The following is an 18,198-nucleotide window of genomic DNA, read 5'->3' as shown; positions in this document are numbered from 1 at the left end:
CTGGGAGTTTGGAAACGCTGGAGAATCTTTGCATTGGAAATTAATTCGATGCAAGAGGACTAATGAAGTGTTTCAGCTGCAAAACAGCGGATATTTAATGTATCCGCTCTTCAAAAAATGAAGCCTCAAAACAATGCACAGGACTTGATTTTGCACAACAGCACGCGTCCGATCGACTGACCAGGACGTCTGACCCAAGTGCCTGACCCCTGAAGCCCTTCGTTTTGTTATAGCGGGAGGTTTTTTTTAAGGGGGTACAGACGGACTCATCTCAATTTGAGGCAATATGGATATTCAGAGCTGACAGCCTGGGCTCCGTGGAGCTGAAGGCTGGACTTCCGCACGTGGATTGGGTCCACGTTTCTCTCCATCACCCAGGCCTCTCTCTCTCTCTCTCTCCCTCTCTCTTTCCCTCTCCCCCCTCTTTCCCCCCTCCCTCCCTCTCTCTCCCTCCCCTCCCTCTCCCTCTCTCCCTCTCTCAGGTAGTTTAAGAACAGCAGCTCATGGCGGATGAATAAAAGCCCCATTGTGGGACCGGGCCTCGCTCAGCAGAAGCGGGAATCGTCGGCGTTTGTCAGCGGTCGTGGCCCTGGAGGGACTTGAGTCCGGCCAGCCAGCGGATCCGGAGCGCTGGGATAAGGGGCCGGAGTGAACCGCTCGAACTTCGCGTGGAACGCCGCTGGACTCAGAGCCGCTGGACTCGGGCAGGCGGGCGATCGCAGGCTTTGCTGACGTTGTCCGCGTGTGGCCGGGCTTGCCTCAGGTTTGACTGTATCCCCCCGTGGTTCCGGTGTGAAGTCGCTGCCTGCTGTCCCATTGGCTGTTACACAAACAATCTCTGTGTTTAGAAAGACCATTTGGGCCATCTGCACGGCTCTGAAACCAGGATTGATTTGATTTTTTTGATCGACTAATTGACTGAGACCTCTGAGCCCGTCCTGCATTAGCGCTAGCGTTAGCATCAGTGTTAGCGTTAGCGTTAGCATTAGCATTAGCGACGGCCGGTGAGACGGAACCTTCAGCCATGAGGGCGGGAGGGGCTGTTAGAGACGGCGTGAGGGATTCAGAACTGACGCAGGAAACTCCCGCCCAGATCTCCTCCTACTGCCTGCAGTTCGACTCCACTGGTACAGTATGATACTGATAAAGCACAGATCTCCTCTTCTTGCTCAGAGCTGGACTCCCCTGGTACAGTATGAAACTGATAAAGCCCAGATCTCCTCTTCTTGCTCAGAGTTGGACTCCCCTGGTACAGTATGTTTAGTTGTGAAAAAGTACAGCACACATTGGCTGCTGTGTGAACTGGTAGTAAGTTAAGCCCCCATGGTCTGGTATCTGTTAAGGCTTTGTTCCAATGCATAGATGAGCCCCACAGTCTGGTATATGTTAAGGGCCTGTTCTAGTGCATGGGTGAGTCTCAAAGTCTGGTATCTGTTAAGGCTCTGTTGTACTGGTGTGTGGATGGGCCCCCATGGCCTGGTATTGAGTGCAGACTGTGCCAGTCTTGACTGTGACCGGCAGCGTTGCCGGGCAACACACAGCCGGCTCTTGTCGCCTAGGAAAGGGAGGGTTTCAGTCAGCTGGGGTGGCAGCCTCTCCCCACACACCAGTGGTACCTACTGGTGGACTGGATACACTGCTAGTCCGTCTTGTTAAGATGCACATGAAGCGTCTTCATTCAATTCATGTCTGTGTGAGCTGGACTTGTGAACTACAGTGTGATAAGAAGCAGAGTGTGCTTGGAAGATGAGAACGTGCCTGTCTGTGTGCTCTCCTGGATCAATTACAGAGGTTGCAGTAATGAGCACTGATTAGATATGCCGTGAGTAATGGTCAGGGAACTACACTGGAAAACAAACACGGGGTGGACTGTCGAGGAATCAGAAATTAAAAGTCCTGCCACATGTTTCTTCCACCCATGCACTCATCCAGCTGATTTCTATAATTAGTTTTACCCCCTAGCTGTGTGCTAATTACCAAATCCAGGTGGTTGGAACAAAATACAGGGGAGGACTTTTACATTCTGAACCTGGATTTTCCATCTCTGATTAAACCACAAGGTGTCATGCTGAAATCCCTGGTGAAAGACTGCATAATAATCTCAATTTCCCTTCAGAAAATATCCAGGTGCATGTTTATAATGGATAATTGTGTCTATGAGTCAAGCTTAGATGATGATTTCATCCGCTGTGAAACACTAAAACACACAAACACATACCACTAGGAAAGATCTCCAGCTGTTCGTGTACCTGAATCAGAGAGCATTGCCTGCTGGGAGTGGTCTGCTGTGTTTTGAATGAGTATACTGAGAGTACAACTGCTGCATGAGGATAGAGTGATGTGTAATGTCTGTGTATTTACCATTCAGGATTGACAGGAACAGATCTTGCTCCCCCTTGTTGAGTCTTGTTTTCTACCATGAAATTCAGAAGTTTGCTCTCTCTTTTTCTCCTCGCTGGCTAGCAAAGTTTCTGAAGAGTTTTTCCGTTGTTAAAACTGTAATACGAAAATCTTGCAGTTACGTGAGGACAACTTGTGCTCCAGTTGCGTTCGCAATACAGGATCAATTTTATGGTAATCTGGGTAATCTGGCTGGATCTTTTATTTAAATCTGGATATTGGATTCTCGATCTGGTTTGGGCTGCTAACACCGGCATTTGCCTCGTCCACTCTGATAGGTGAGGTTGGCGGCTATGACATCATGAATAACGTGGTGATACCCACGCCCGGGCTGTGGGACTACCCGTCCCAGTTCCGCACCCTGCGCCAAAGCTGGGAGACCAACTACCAGGAGGCAGCTATCTACCTACAGGTAAGCAGCATTCACCTGCGACCTTCAATGTGCCTGCTCAGGTGAGGGGAGTCTAGGGGAGTCAGCTATCTATCTGCAGGTAAGCAACGTTCACCTGCAACCTCTAACACTCGCGTCACCTGAGGAAGACCACAGGAAGCCACTGTCTACCTACAGGTAAGCAATGTTCACCTTTCCACTTTCAATACACCTGTCACTTGAGAAAGACCAGAGGAGATAGCTATCTACCTACAGGTAAGCAGCATGAAAAATATACTTCAAAGTTTATATTAATTATTGTCAGTTTCATGAATTTGATTTAATTTTATATACATAGTATAAATGAGAAATCCAGTTTAATAAAATTGTATCCTTGAAATTCATGTGAGGATAATAATGTATACAGTATGCTGTAGTTGGACAGTATGACATTCATAATGTGGCTTTAAAGGTGTTGAAATATGCACCCATTTCTTACATTTTATTATGCCATCTAATCCCAGTTATTGCTTTTCACAAGAGCTCTTGGCACTGACTGTTCCAGCAGTAATTATTCCGTAGCTACAGTGGATAATATTGGAAATGGTACAAGAACAGCTAATGTGTCCAATTATGAGATAGGTAAGCTTTGTGCAGGATGATGTCAGCTAAAATGATAAAGCAGAGCAATTATGATTGGACGACTGCTCGTCACATGACCATTGGGCTGCATGTGTGACTGACAGGAAGGGGAGAACAACGACAAGTTCCTGACGCACCCACGTGACCCCAAGGCTCTGACAGCCTACCTCGCGGCCCACAATCCCCTGTTCTACGCCATGGAGCTGCTCCCGGGCCTCCTGCTGATGGCGCTGTCGCTGGCCGAGGCTCCAGCCGTGCCCCGCCTTCAGCTGGACGTCTACGTACGTCCCGCCCTTCCCCCGTGCCCTGCCCACCCTACTACGCCATCCTTAACGGGCATCAATCATTTTACCCAAAACTTCTGTTTTTGTTCTATGGAATAGCACCGTGGAATAGACATTACTCACAAATCTGGACCCCTTCTTCATTTCATCCTTAACATTGACTTCCAGATTCAATGAACTGAAGATTTACTTTTGGAGGAAAAACATTATTTTTTAAACTGGTTTTGATAATAGCTGAGTTCCACAGACGTTGTTTGGGGAGAGAAGCAGTGACGTGCTGTGGTCCTCCCCCGCAGGTCCACACCACCCTGGAGCTGCTGGCGCTGGTGATAGTGGCGTTAGAACTCTCCATAAAGCTCAGATGGCTGGGCTTTCAGGCCTTCACCTGCCACAAGAGGATCATGGTCAAGGTAGCGTGTGATGTCATCATCCTGCGACAAATTTTGCAAATCCATGTGAATCCATGCACTGGGCTCCCCTGCTTTTATTATGAGTAATATGAATAAATTATGAGTGCTTCCTGTTCAGTAAGCCACACCCTGTAGCAATGTTAAGTGTGCAGTAAGCCACTCTCCTTAAACCTGATTGGACTCTCTCCCTCCCTGACTCTTGGCCAGACCTGTGTTCTGCTGCTCCAGTTGGTGGAAGCCATCGTGGTTCTGATCCGACAGACGTCTCACATGCGAGTGACCCGGGCCCTCCGGCCCATCTTCCTGGTGGACTGCACCTACTGCAGAGCGGTGCGCAGGTGAGGCAGCCGCACGCCCTGCTGAGCTCCACCCCCCCCAAACTGCCCCCCTACTGGAGAGTTTGTCATACTGCATCACACATAGATCACAGAGTGAAATGGACACAAACATGCCTGTAGTTGTGTTTGAATCAATGTTTTGCTGAATATTGGGGTGCAGTAGTGTTGCCACGGCGGAGGGGGGTGTCCATCACCTCAAAATATGCTGTAGACCTCCAATTTAAATGAAAGCCCATGTTTAATCTCCTTCACCGCCAGGAACCTGCGACAGATCTTCCAGTCCCTTCCGCCCTTCATCGACATCCTCCTCCTCCTTTTCTTTTTCATGATCATTTTCTCCATCCTGGGTGAGTCCCTCATCACACACTCATCCCAGTCACCAGTTATCACAAGTCTGCTTTTTAATTGCTCCATTCATACTTTTTAATATGTGATTAGAATGTTTTCTAATGCTTGAAAGCAGTGGAGTTCTAGAACACTGACTTAGAATTTTGAAAAAACATTCTAAAAAGCCTACTTGTCAAAGAGTTAACACCATTATTTGTAATACAGTTTAGAATACATTGTAAATATGCAATAATTATGCAGATTTATGTACAGTAGATGGTACTGTTATTTACCAACACACTAACTCTCTCTATATTGTGTTGATTTGATAAAGAATCATATGTGTAGTATCTGGCTTTTTTTCTTAAATGCTTTTCATGTTCAGAAAAACTATAATTCAAATACCCTTTTTGCAGGTTTTTATTTATTCTCTCCAAACGCGGCAGACCCAGTGAGTACTATGCTTGGACCGGATGTGTTTAGCATGTTGTGTCTCTTCCGGGCAGATGAACAGGTTGTGTCGTGTCTTGTTACAGTACTTCAGCTCGCTGGAAAACAGCATCGTGAGTCTGTTTGTGCTCCTCACCACAGCCAAGTAAGCCCCGCCCCTTCCTGTTGTGTTCACGCTCATTACAGGACCGTTTTAAAAAGCGCTGTGTCACTCTGTGTCACTCGTGGAATAGTGCTCGGTCCATCCTGTGTGATTGTGTAATGGAAATTTAAACACAATCAGGTCTTTTTTTTTACTTGTTTAAAAAAAGTGTTTTATGTGAGAGTGCTGTTCTGATATTGATTAATGGCTGATTCCTGGCTTCTCGGGCTCGGCTTCAGCTTTCCGGACGTGATGATGCCGGCCTACTCCAGGAGCGGCTGGTCCTGCGTGTTCTTCATCGTCTACCTGTCCATTGAGCTCTACTTCATCATGAACCTGGTGGGTGTGTCCCACGCGCTGAGTCACTCTTATGACCCCAAAAAGCCCCCCTTTCAGCTCCCAGAAAAATACTGCCAGTTCAACTTCATTTTAAAACTTTAAAAATCTTTTTTTTGTGGTCGGAGCTGAAAAAGTGTGTGTTTTGCTGACGTTTTTAATCCACCAGAGGGATTAGAAGGGGAGAAGCGCAAGCTTGAGGTACTGAGGGGCAGCAGCTTAAAAAGAGGAAGCACCACCACACCCCAGCTCACCTGCAGCACTGATACACCCTAACTCACCTGGTCAGGTGTGGGAAAGCGGGGCAGCTTAGAGCTGCGGGTCCTGCTTATCGCTGCTGTCCGTTCCAGCTCCTCGCGGTGGTGTTCGACACCTTCAACGACGTGGAGAAGATGAAGTTCAAGTCGCTGCTGCTGCACAAGAGGTCAGCCATCGACCACGCCTTCAAGCTCCTGGTCAGCAAACAGGTGAGGATCAGTGGGTCCACCTGCTTAGAGGTACAGAACTGACTCCACCCACAGTGTCAGAGTCACAGAGCTGACTCCACCCACTGTGTTAGAGTCACAGAGCTGACTCCACCCACAGTATTAGTCACAGAGCTGACTCCACCCACTGTGTTAGTCACAGAGCTGACTCCACCCACTGTGTTAGAGTCACAGAGCTGACTCCACCCACTGTGTCAGAGTCACAGAGCTGACTCCACCCACTGTGTTAGAGTCACAGAGCTGACTCCACCCACTGTGTTAGAGTCACAGAGCGGACTCCACCCACTGTGTTAGAGTCACAGAGCTGACTCCACCCACTGTGTTAGAGTCACAGAGCTGACTCCACCCACTGTGTTAGAGTCACAGAGCTGACTCCACCCACAGTGTCAGAGTCACACAGATTTGACAGAAGCTACTGTGTATTTTGCAAATGTATTTAAGGCATGAAGACAGCAACCAAGACAGCAACCAAGCACATTTCCTAATGTGAAATACTAAAGTATCCCATGACTTACTTGTATTCAGTAAATTGTGCTTGGAAACATAAGGCCTAGTCAGTAGAGATAGGTAGTGCTTTGCTGCTGAAGTACAGGAGGGCTTTGCTGTCTCCATTTCAGAGCCCCAGCACGGTGTCCCTCAGGCAGTTTGACGGGCTGATGCGGTTCTACCAGCCGCAGATGGCCGCCCGCGACCGCTTCCTCACCTTCAAGGCTCTCAGCCGCTCTGACGGCCCCACGCTCAGGTTCAACACACCCTCACACCCCATCTATCCTGCACACGCCCTGCATGCTCGCCCTGCCCCACGCTCAGGTTCGACACGCCCTCACACCGTCTATCCTGCACACGCCCTGCACGCTCGCTCTGCCCCACACTCAGGTTCGACACGCCCTCACACCCCATCTATCCTGCACACGCCCTGCCAGCTCGCCCTGCCCTGCGCTCAGTTTCGACACACCCTCACACCCCATCTATCCTGCACACGCCCTGCGTGTGTTTAATCTTAGTCTCTAGGGAAAAAATCACATGTTCAAAAACTATGTGTGTTAAAAAGCCACGTGTTCAGAAACCACATGTGTGAAAAAAGTCAATCACATGTGAAAATGTTGTGTTCCCATGTGATGTTTTCTTTTCACGTGTTTTAATTCGCATGTGAAAAGGCACATGAAAAGACTTAATGAAAAGACCTGTGTCATTTTCCAGTGCTTGTGTTTTTTGGATTACAGGCTCCCGTTGGGATGCATAGCTATGTGTCAGTAGCAGCTCTGTTTAATGTTTGTTCTGAGACCAGCGGTTCTCCTCACAGCTCACACTCTGAGGTCATGGCTCCATTTTGTTTCAGCCGGGAGGAATTCTATCACTTTTATGAAGTCATGGGCCTGAAGTGGACGGTGAGCTGCTGCTTGCTAGATTTTCTTTGAAATTTACTCTCTGCTACCTTTTGTTGTTATGTTCACATACTGTGTGTGTGTGTGTGTGTGTGCATGTGTGTGTGTGTGTATGCGTGTGTGTGTGTGGGTGTGTGTGTGTGTCACAGGCACAGCGGAGCAGCAGTCACTGGTTCGACAGCCTTCCACACACCACCGTCCTCATTTTCAAAGGTGACTGATGTTATCGATGACCCATGAGACCATGGAGTTTTACCACAAAGCGACAAACTCAGGCCCCATATTGGGCATTTACACAAAACATTCTGATATTTCTCTGAGAATAACTCCTTAGGATGACCTACAGTTTTGGATTTTTAGCATATTGCAAGTTTGTAGTCTGAACCTATTCAGATTCCTTGATTACAAAAGCAATGCCTCATGTCTGAACCCTAGTTCTAGTTCCAGTAATCATACACCAAACACTTGTTTATAGAAAGTATTTATTGTATCTGTGCCTCAGTTTCAAGTTCTGTGCTGTACGCCACCACAGATGCATTGTAAACAAATAGACAACCAAAGAAAAAACAGATACCAGTTTATGAATTCCCTGCTTTATTACTTAGGCTTATGGAAATATGCCTTGGTGTTTTTGAGAGAAGCTTGAGATGCGGTGCATCATTGATCTATATTTTATTAAAACGTCTTTCACAGGAATTCGAAGATTTGTGAAATCCAAAGCCTTTCAGTATGGAATGTGTAAGTTCTTTAAGCAGTTCCTTCATTTTTGTGGTCTGGTTCACAAGCTATTTGTTTTCTGTTTGTGGGAGAGCACCTCCCATACCAAATACTTTCTCCAAGTACTGTGTAGCCGAGACAATGGTCGTGTACTCCTGTCAGAAGTAATGCTTCTGAAAGATTACAAATAAGAGGAACCTGAATTTGTACCTTGGACAATGAGATTTTTTTCTTTTCTAGCCAATTTTTTTATATGTCCTTGCTCTCGATCTCAATTTAGGTTCCCAGTCTATTCTAGGTCCTACTCTGCTGCAGCAGCAGCCTCTGCACAAAATGTCTTTTCTGCAGAAAAGCCCTCATCTTTAGAAAAGCACTCCTATAGAAAAGCTCTCATCTGCTGAAAAGCTCTTCTCTAGAAAAGCTCTCGTCATTTAGAAAGGCTCTCCTCTAGAAAAGACCTTCCCCTTTAGAAAAGCTCTCTTCTGCAGAGAAGCTCTCTTCTGAAGAAAAGCACTACTCCGAAGCGCACCCTGCTTCTTCTGCAGCCCCCCAGCTCAGCTGCGCAGTCCTTAAATCTGGACGCACTGTGCCTCACGCGCAGCTGACGCAGGAGTTCTGCAGACGACCTGACCAATAAAATGAGCCGTTCTTCTGCGATGAGAGCAACTCGCTGCCTGAAACCCCTCCCCTCTGGTCAAAGCCCGGCGAACTGCGTTCTGTCCAGCAGTGCCACTCAACACCAGAACAGTCAGAGTTTAACACCAGACTCTGCTCGGAATGGCAATGCTAATGCGATTTACACTGAAGGAGTCAATTCTGTGTATCATACAAACCCAATTTGATATCAACCTGAGTTTGTGTATCATGCAAACCCAAAGTGATCTCAACCTGTTTGTGCACCATACAAACCCAATGTGATATCAACCTGTTCACCATACAAACCCAATGTGATATCAGCCTGTTTGTGCACCAGTGTGATATCTCCCCCGTGCTCTCTCTGTGCCTCCAGACGTGGTGGTAGCGGTGAATGGCGTGTGGGTCCTGGTGGGAACGTATCTGGTGAACAGTAAGATTTCCCTCTCCCTCCATTGCCCGAGATATTTTGCAGTTAGCTGCTCACAGGCACGCGTTTAATAACTCTTCTTAACTTTAATACCAGTGGGGCTTTATCTCCATTCAAGCAGTTCACATGAATCACACCTCTACTTTGAGTGCCTGGAGAGTATTCTAACACATACAGTAAAACTGTGCAATTAATCTCTCTTGAAACAAATATACTTCTCTAATGACCAAGTGGAAATGACTGTGATTCGTAGGTTACACTATTCTGTGGACCATGTACTGTATGTATGGACTGGTATTATTATTAAGAGAATCGTTTTTTCAACATTTCTTGAACATGCTTGTTCAATGCACCGCTCTTGTTTATGTATGATGGCTTAATGATTAATGTAGTTTATACTGTAGCTTTTACATAGTAAGTATAACTTTTCTCGTCAATAAAAGCAGCCAATTTGATTGAAGTTAAGTAAAGCAAACTTCTGTTCTGATATTTTCTGTGCAGATGTTTCCTCCTGGTCAGCATTTTTTCCCTGGAGTTACATAGTCTTCCTCAGCAGTAAGTGACCTCCACATTTCCTCCTCTTTTAGCCCTTATCGTTTTTTACATTTTCTTTTTATTTTTTGAGTTGTTTCAGTCAAACGTGCGTTGATATTAGGCGCATACTTCATCTTTACACCTCAACACTTTGAGAGAATTGTCATTAAAAAAATGTGATTCTGTTTTTTGTTTTGTTCATTTGTTTTAAACCTAACCACAAGACAAAATTCCAGATGTGTGCATGTCCAAGACTTCAGTGTTCAAGACTTAAAGTTTATTGTGCTAAAATGTTAGCAGTGGTTAAATGTATCTGTTGTTCAGAATTGTACGATGGACATTTTTATCACAGAATATCACAAAAAAGGCGATAAAGTCATGCATCTTTGTTCAGATGTCGGTTGTTAGCTTTGGGATTCAAACTGACTGGCTCTCTACTATCTTGGGTAACATTCTTAAGTGGTGGAGAGGTTCTTGCCTGTCGCTGGTAATGCCAGGCTTCTTGCATATAGCCATAAGCAATAGCAGAGCTGTTAATATTCAGAATTACTGAAGTAGGCATGGTATGACAGTGGACGGTAGGTTGGTGATTAAATCTAGTGTGTGAATAGTAATGTGGAATTAACTGGAAGACCAAAAAAATAATAATTTGTACATTTTCACAGTCTAAATAAAACCGAATGCAAATTCAGTTCCTTCTGCTCAGCTTGTCACTTGTTTTTAATTTTAACCTCTGGAAGAATTATGTAACCAACGCTGCTAGTTGAGTGTGGGTTTGTGTGTCTGTGTGTGTGTGTGTGTGTGTGTTTGTGTGTTTTTGCATGTGTGTGCATGTGCATATATATGTGCATGTGTGTGAGTGCGTGTGGGTGTGCATGTACATGTGTACATGTGTTTGCGCGTGCATGCTTGTGTGTTTTTTGCTTGCTATGTCTGTATGTACCCCCCAAACAAATTGTCGACCTGTGTCATGGCTTCAAGCCTGGTGGATAATGAGTCATGACGAGGCCACTTTTTTTGCAGTTTATGGGGTGGAGATCCTGTTGGAGTGAGGGTGCTGATTTGTAATGTCTGCCTGCCTGTTTGCAATTCATGTAGTGAAGGTGTTGATTTGTAATGTCTGTCTGCCTGTGTGCAGTTTATGGGGTGAGTGTGTAGATTAGTAATGTCTGCCTGTTTGCAGTCTATGGGGTGGAGATCCTGTTGAAAACCTCGGGTCTGGGCCCTGTGGAGTACTTCAGCTCTGGGTGGAACCTGTGAGTATCTCTGCCGTGTTTACACAGAGGGCTCTTTGCATATGCTGTGCGCCTTATCTGGGTTCCTGCATTGTAATGCGGTATCAGTGACTGTTTTCTGTTCACTGTAAGTTACTGGATAGCAGGTGTGCTGCCGGATCACGTTTACTGGCCCACGTGCCCCAGTAATATTTTTCTGTGCCCCACTAAAATGATCATGAGAAGTAGTAACCACTGTCACTGCCAAGCAAGCAGTTAGACAACTAGGGGGTAAAAAAACGGCTTGTCAGCTATCAGCCACGGGTGCTTGTGAGTGCGAGGCTGTGGGTGAGCGTAAGGCAGCTGTATGGGTGCAGAAACGTGATTTTCGGGGATGTGAGTGCTGGGTCCTGGGGCCTGTGCCCCAGTATAGGCTTAAATCAAGCGATGAAGGCGCAATGCTGGATGGCTGCAATCATTTATTATCAGCCAAGACATAACCATAAAACCGCAAGAATATGATCCAAGTTCAGTGAAAAGGAGAGATAATATTTTAATTGAGTTTTTAAAAATGTGAATAATTTCCTATTTTTATTTAATAAGCTTTTGGACATGGCTCATAGCTGGGGGCTGTGCTGTAGAGCAGGGGTACGCTCACCAGCCTGGGTTTCCAATATTTCCCTCAATCGTAGATACATGTTTTTCTCCCAGAATAATGGCCCCTATGAAGAGATTGATTACGGTGGTAAATCCCGTATTGAAAGCACTTTGGAGGGGAAGGCAACCCTTCAGATATCAGTGCCTCAGTGTTCACAATATCCACAAGTCAGAAAATACCAGAACACTCCACTACTTGAGTTCAATCTCCCATATAAAGGCATTAAGGGGCGTGGCCAAGTTCATTACTGTGGCAACGGATGCTCTTTTTACTGTGATGTAGCAGGAGAACTTCCAGTAGGGGTGGAGCAGAGGGGACAGAGGGGAGGATCTGAGCGCGTGTCTGTGTCTCGTCCAGGTTTGACTTCCTGGTCACGCTCTTCGCGGTCCTGGGCCTGGTCGCCGTGGCCTTTGATGTCGAGCCATTCTATTTCATCGTGGCCCTGCGGCCGCTGCAGCTCCTCAGGTGAGTTTCTCTGTGAGTCTCTGTGAATCTCTCTGTGAATCTCTCTGTGAGTCTCTGTGTCTCTGAGTCTCTCTGTGAGCCTCTAGCCTCTCTGTGAATCTCTCTGTGAGGGTCTTTCCTCTTCAGTTAAAAACCATGTCTCTGTAACCGGAGGAGACTCACCACCTCTCCCCTTCCCCCTTCCCCCCACCCCACCCTTGTGTTTTGTAGGCTGTTTAAGATTAAGAAATCTTTCCGCATTGTCTTAGACACCATGGTGGAGCTCCTTCCCCGGATGGCCAGGTAACGCCCCCCAATGCATGTAGCCTACTGCACCCTGCGCGAGGGGGGGGGGGTGGGTGGAAGTTAACTCGGGTGACTTGCCTGGTGTGTCAACTGACTGTTTGGGCTGTGTGTTTTGTGTCTGTGGTTCCTGTTTGGGCTGGGAGTTTTGTGTCTGTGGTTCCTGTTTGGGCTGTGTGTTTTGTGTCTGTGGTTCCTGTTTGGGTTGTGTGTTCTGTGTCTGTGGTTCCTGTTTGGGCTGTGTGTTCTGTGTCTGTGGTTCCTGTTTGGGCTGTGTGTTTTGTGTCTGTGGTTCCTGTTTGGGCTGTGTGTTTTGTGTCTGTGGTTCCTGTTTGGGCTGTGTGTTTTGTGTCTGTGGTTCCTGTTTGGGCTGTGTGTTTTGTGTCTGTGGGTCATTTTCATTTCTGTGGGGACCACTCCAGCAGGCTTACTCTGAGCTCTGATTGGTTGGGTGTTTTGCGTGCCTGTGAACAATAATGTATTTATTATTTAATAATGCATTTTTGTCTGTGTTCACTTGTCTAAGCATATTACTGTAGGGTCTGTCTCACTAGAGGCCGATGTTTTTTAATCTCACAGTTTGGGACTCACCCTCATCATTTTCTACTACTCCTTTGCTATTGTGGGGATGGAGTTCTTCGCCAACGTCGTCTACCCCAACTGCTGCAAGTGAGTATCCACGGTAACGGGCCGCGTTCGGTCAGACGCGCCGCGCGACGATGCGAAATCCGCCCGCCCCCTCCGAGTCCCGGGACGTCGGTGCTCTCCCGGATCCCTCCGTCTCGCTGCGGCGGCTCACGAAGCGGAGCGCGGCGAGCGCCGTTTCCGCTAGGGGCGCTAACGTTCGAAGCGCCGCCGGCAGGTTGAAGCCGGTAGCAGCTCCGTTAGCGCCGCCGTGGACTCGGGGGTTTGTGGGAGTGTAGAGATTAGATGTCAGGGTGCAGTTTATGGATTGGTGCGGGAAGTGGGTTGTGGTTAAAGATCCATTTTTAAGGTTTTCTCCAACCCCCCACCCCACTACCCCCCCCTCAGAAACAGCACAGTGGCAGCGTCCTACCGGCAGATCGCCATCACCGTCGGCAACCGCACCGTTCTGGATGAGGGATACTACTATCTGAACAACTTCAACGACATCCTCAGTGCCTTCGGTGGGCAATCGCACATACAAACCCTGCATGTAAAAAAGAAAACACTCACACACACACACACACACACAGACACACACACACACACACACACACGCACACAGACACAGACACAGACACACACACACACACACACACTCACACACACACACACACACACACAGACACAGACACACACACACACACACACACACACACACACACACACTCACACACACACACACACACACACACAGACACAGACACACACACACACACACACACACACACACACAGACACAGACACACACACACACACACACACACACACACACACAGACACAGACACACACATACACACACACAGACACAGACACACACATACATACACACACACACACACGCACACAGACACAGACACACACAGACACATACACACACACACACACACACGCACAAAGACACACACACACACACAAAGTCATTTATACGTGCACAGTGAGATCGTTCCATCATTGCGAGTTTACAGTCCAGAAGAGCTCATTGACAGCAATCTTGTCTACAGTACAGAGACAACTGCTAGCTGCTATTCATGCCTCAGTGGAAATAGGTGGTAACACTTTACAATATGGTCACATGAATTGGCATTAACAAATGTTGTACTTAATATTAATTAATGATGTAATACATACATTAATTAAGCTTGAAATTTAGTTAGTAGGTAACAAATATATTAACTATCTAATGTATTAGTTACATGATTATTTATAAACTTGTAAAACATAGGATAAACTTATAATTAGTTAACCATTAACAAATACATTCACTGTTTCTTTAATCCCAATAGGAACTGGAATTATCTAATGTAGTTGTTAACATGAATTAATAACGTACAAACACATTAACAAAGCTGTACATTTTAACTTTTCAGTAGTTAGTAGTTAAAAACTACATTAGTTAATGCCAATTCATGGGACCTTATTGTAAAAGTGTTACCAAAATCAGTGATCAGTGGATAACTCTTGAGTAAAGATTTCTTTTTTGTTTTTCCTTATTGCAGTCACACTGTTTGAGCTGACAGTCATCAACAACTGGTATATTACAATGGTAAGGACCATTGTGTATAGATTTGATTTTCTTCACTGTGGAAACAATGCTGGAAATTAAAGGTACAGTTTCACTGCTTCACTATCAGTCCAGCTTTAGCGCAGGCATGTGCTGTGTGCAAACACACAGATCTGTGATCAGAGCGCAGTAACCCAGCACCATGTGTGATATCAGGTATTAACTCACTGAGTACTGATCTGAGATCAGCACTGCTGGGGGAGTGGGCAGCGAGTGCTCTACCGGTGGGTTCTCCCATTGGCTGTACAGCATGATTGGGAATAGTTCGATTCTACATCTCTGGCCTGTGATTGGCTACTGGGCATGTACAGATGACAAGTCCTTCCCCCCTCCCATTAGGAAGGGGTGACATCACAGACCAGTCATTGGAGTCGCCTTTACTTCATGACCTTTTACATCATCACCATGGTGAGGCAATCTTGCACTCCTCCATTTTCAAACTTGTTTGTGTTTTTCCTCTATTGTAATGATGTGTGCTGTTCATACAAATATTTTTTTATTAATCTATTGGCTGTGTAGTTTCTTTGTTTTCTCAGAACAAATTTGTTTGGCCTTGCAACTGGTTGAAGGGTCTCTCTTTAGCAGTTTATGACAACAAGGTTCTTAGTCTATTTGCTCTGCTGTCCCCTAGTGGTGTGAATAAAGTTGACAGGCTGATTCTTTGGATCTGAACCACAGGTTGTGATGACTATCATTGTGGCCTTTGTTCTGGATGCCTTTGTCTTCAGAATGAACTACAGCCGCAAAAACAGAGAACCAGCGGGACACCCAGGAGGTCTGATACTGTGTGTGTGTGTGTGCGTGCGTGTGCGTGCTAGTGTTTGTTTGTGTGTGTTTGTGTATGAGACTGTGTATGTTTCTGTTTTATGTTCATGCATAGATAAAAAAGCAATCTTGTATGACTGAGCTCAGATAATAATAGGATGGTGTTTCTATGTTAGATGATAATGGATTTGGTTTGATTGTGCTCAGATGATATAGCGTTCGTGCGACATATGGTAATGGCACTGTGTTTGATTGTGTGATATATGATAATGGATGGTGTTTGGATGTGTGGTAAATGATAATGAATCGTGTTTGGATGTGTGGTAAATGATAATGGATGTATTTGATTATGTGATAGATTATAATTGATGGTGTTTGATTATATGACAGATGATAATGCATGGTGTTTGATTATGTGACTGATGATACTGGATGGTGTTTGATTATATGACAGATGATAATGCATGGTGTTTGATTATGTGATAGATGATAATGCATGGTGTTTGATTATATGACAGATGATAATGCATGGTGTTTGATTATGTGATAGATGATAATGGTGTGGTGTTTGAGGTGGAAGTGTTGCGGGAGGAGGCTCTGTCCATGTTGGAGCTCAGTAAAAAGACCTACCCCAAACGCTCCAACCTGAGCTCCCTACAGGAGGCACTGCTGAGCATCGAAAGCAACAGAGTGGGTCCCTGTCCCTTTCCACACACACACACACACACACACACACACTCACACACGCACACACGCACACGCACACACACACACACACACACACACACACACACACACACACTCACACTCACACACACACACACACACACACACACACAAACACACACGCACACACACACACATGGATGTGCACGCATGCACACACACAAACACAAGCATGCACACACACACACACACATACATTCATATTCACAAGCACAAACACACACACACACATACACACACACAAACACAAGCATGCACACACACACACACACACACACATGTACACTCACATGCGCGCACACACACACACACACTCCTTTCCCTCACACATTCTCACTTGTTCTGGTGAAAATATCCAGGCACTGTGACTGACACCATTAAAGCAATGTGTTGTGTGTTTTAATATATTTCTGTGGATAAAGGACATGTGAACCACACTAGTGGGATAAAGACAGTTACTCTCTCTGTTCATCCCCTCTCTCTCCTGCTCTCTCTCTCTCTCTCTCTCTCTCTCTCTTTCCCCCCCGCCCCTCTCTCTCCCCCCTCTCTCTCTCTGCAGCTTGCCTCTCTAGTGTTTGTGGGTCGACGCTCCCGCACTAAGACTGACCTGAGCATGAAGATGTACGAGGAGGAGACTCAGGTGCGAAAGAGGAGGGAGTCGCTGGTCGTACAGTGCCTTCTGGCTCTTCATAGATATGGGATGGCACCCCAAAAATGTCATGCTCACATTAAGGAATGGACATATGTTACAAAATTTGGTGTTTATGAAATATAGACATTTTGACTTTCTCTCTCTCTTTTTTTTCAGGAGTGGTATGTGGAACACTCTCAAGGAGGCCCACTTCACCCTCAACAAGCATGATACTGTATGTGGACAGAGAAACGGACAGCCTGGACACCTATAATATTCACCAGGATACGGGGAAAACTCCTATAAACTGTGGGCTAAAGCTAACTCTCCCAAACTGTGGGATACAGGCTAGCTCCCCCAAACTGTGGACTACAGGCTAACACCTCCAAACTGTGGCTACAAGCTAACTCTCCCAAACTGTGAGCTACAGGCTAACTCCTCCAAACTGTGGGCTAAAGCTAACTCTCCCAAACTGTGGGATACAGGCTAACTCCTCCAAACTGTGGGCTAAAGCTAACTCTCCCAAACTGTGAGCTACAGGCTAACACCTCCAAACTGTGGGCTAAAGCTAGCTCCCCCAAACTGTGGACTACAGGCTAACACCTCCAAACTGTGGGCTAAAGCTAACTCTCCCAAACTGTGGGATACAGGCTAACTCCTCCAAACTGTGGGCTAGAGGCTAACTCTCCCAAACTGTGAGCTACAGGCTAACACCTCCAAACTGTGGGCTAGAGGCTAAACTCCCCAAACTGTGGGCTAAAGCTAACTCTCCCAAACTGTGGGATACAGGCTAGCTCCCCCAAACTTTGGGCTAGGATGCTGGATGGTCACTAGTGCTCTCCCCTGAATTCATGGACGAGAGGGCCTGCTGACATGGCACTCTCCTCTTACATGGATGGATGCACAAACCACTTTCCTCAGACAAGTGCTCATCACTGTGTGTCATCTTAAATCCTGGAAGGGCTCAGTTTTCCCTGACCGATGGTGCGGCAGGCAGGAGCGCAGACTCCGGTGTGAGCGTCTGCTCTGGAGTTTCTGTGTGACGGATTTCTCAGGTAATGCTCAGAGACAGGTCATGAGTTTGCATTCAGGCGGCCATTTTCAAAGAGCAGTCCCCGTGGGGACGGAAGGGCTCAGAGCCGGGCCTGTTGCCAGGGCAACGGACTTGCTGTGGAGTCTAATTATGGACTGATGGACGTATGGACTTCATGGCGGTCTGATCACTGGGGACCTTGTTACTGCTTAATTAGTGATTCCCAAAGATATCTGAAGATAATGGGATATGATAATATTCACTCACTTCGTTAGCCCAGTATTTGTAATAT

General features: G+C 46.4%; 1 protein-coding gene across 1 annotated transcript; it reads left to right on the top strand.

Moving 5' to 3' along the window:
* Positions 1-713: 713 nt before the first annotated feature.
* LOC118212486 (two pore calcium channel protein 1-like) lies at positions 714-17,413 on the top strand. The gene is made up of 27 exons (XM_035390380.1): positions 714-1,127; positions 2,679-2,812; positions 3,517-3,693; positions 3,993-4,106; positions 4,314-4,444; positions 4,703-4,791; positions 5,188-5,222; positions 5,308-5,366; positions 5,603-5,702; positions 6,050-6,166; positions 6,802-6,926; positions 7,524-7,572; positions 7,719-7,782; positions 8,263-8,307; positions 9,296-9,352; positions 9,851-9,904; positions 11,067-11,139; positions 12,113-12,220; positions 12,431-12,502; positions 13,082-13,171; positions 13,535-13,650; positions 14,687-14,733; positions 15,091-15,159; positions 15,430-15,526; positions 16,067-16,206; positions 16,802-16,882; positions 17,051-17,413. The coding sequence occupies exons 1-27, from the start codon at positions 1,025-1,027 to the stop codon at positions 17,102-17,104; spliced, it is 2,400 nt and encodes a 799-aa protein (XP_035246271.1). The 5' UTR covers positions 714-1,024; the 3' UTR covers positions 17,105-17,413.
* The last annotated feature ends 785 nt before the right edge of the window (positions 17,414-18,198 follow it).

Source organism: Anguilla anguilla, chromosome 14 (assembly GCF_013347855.1).
Source record: "Anguilla anguilla isolate fAngAng1 chromosome 14, fAngAng1.pri, whole genome shotgun sequence".
Classification (NCBI taxonomy): domain Eukaryota; kingdom Metazoa; phylum Chordata; class Actinopteri; order Anguilliformes; family Anguillidae; genus Anguilla; species Anguilla anguilla.
Note: the sequence above shows the minus strand (reverse complement) of the source record. Positions and strands in the feature narration are given on the sequence as shown.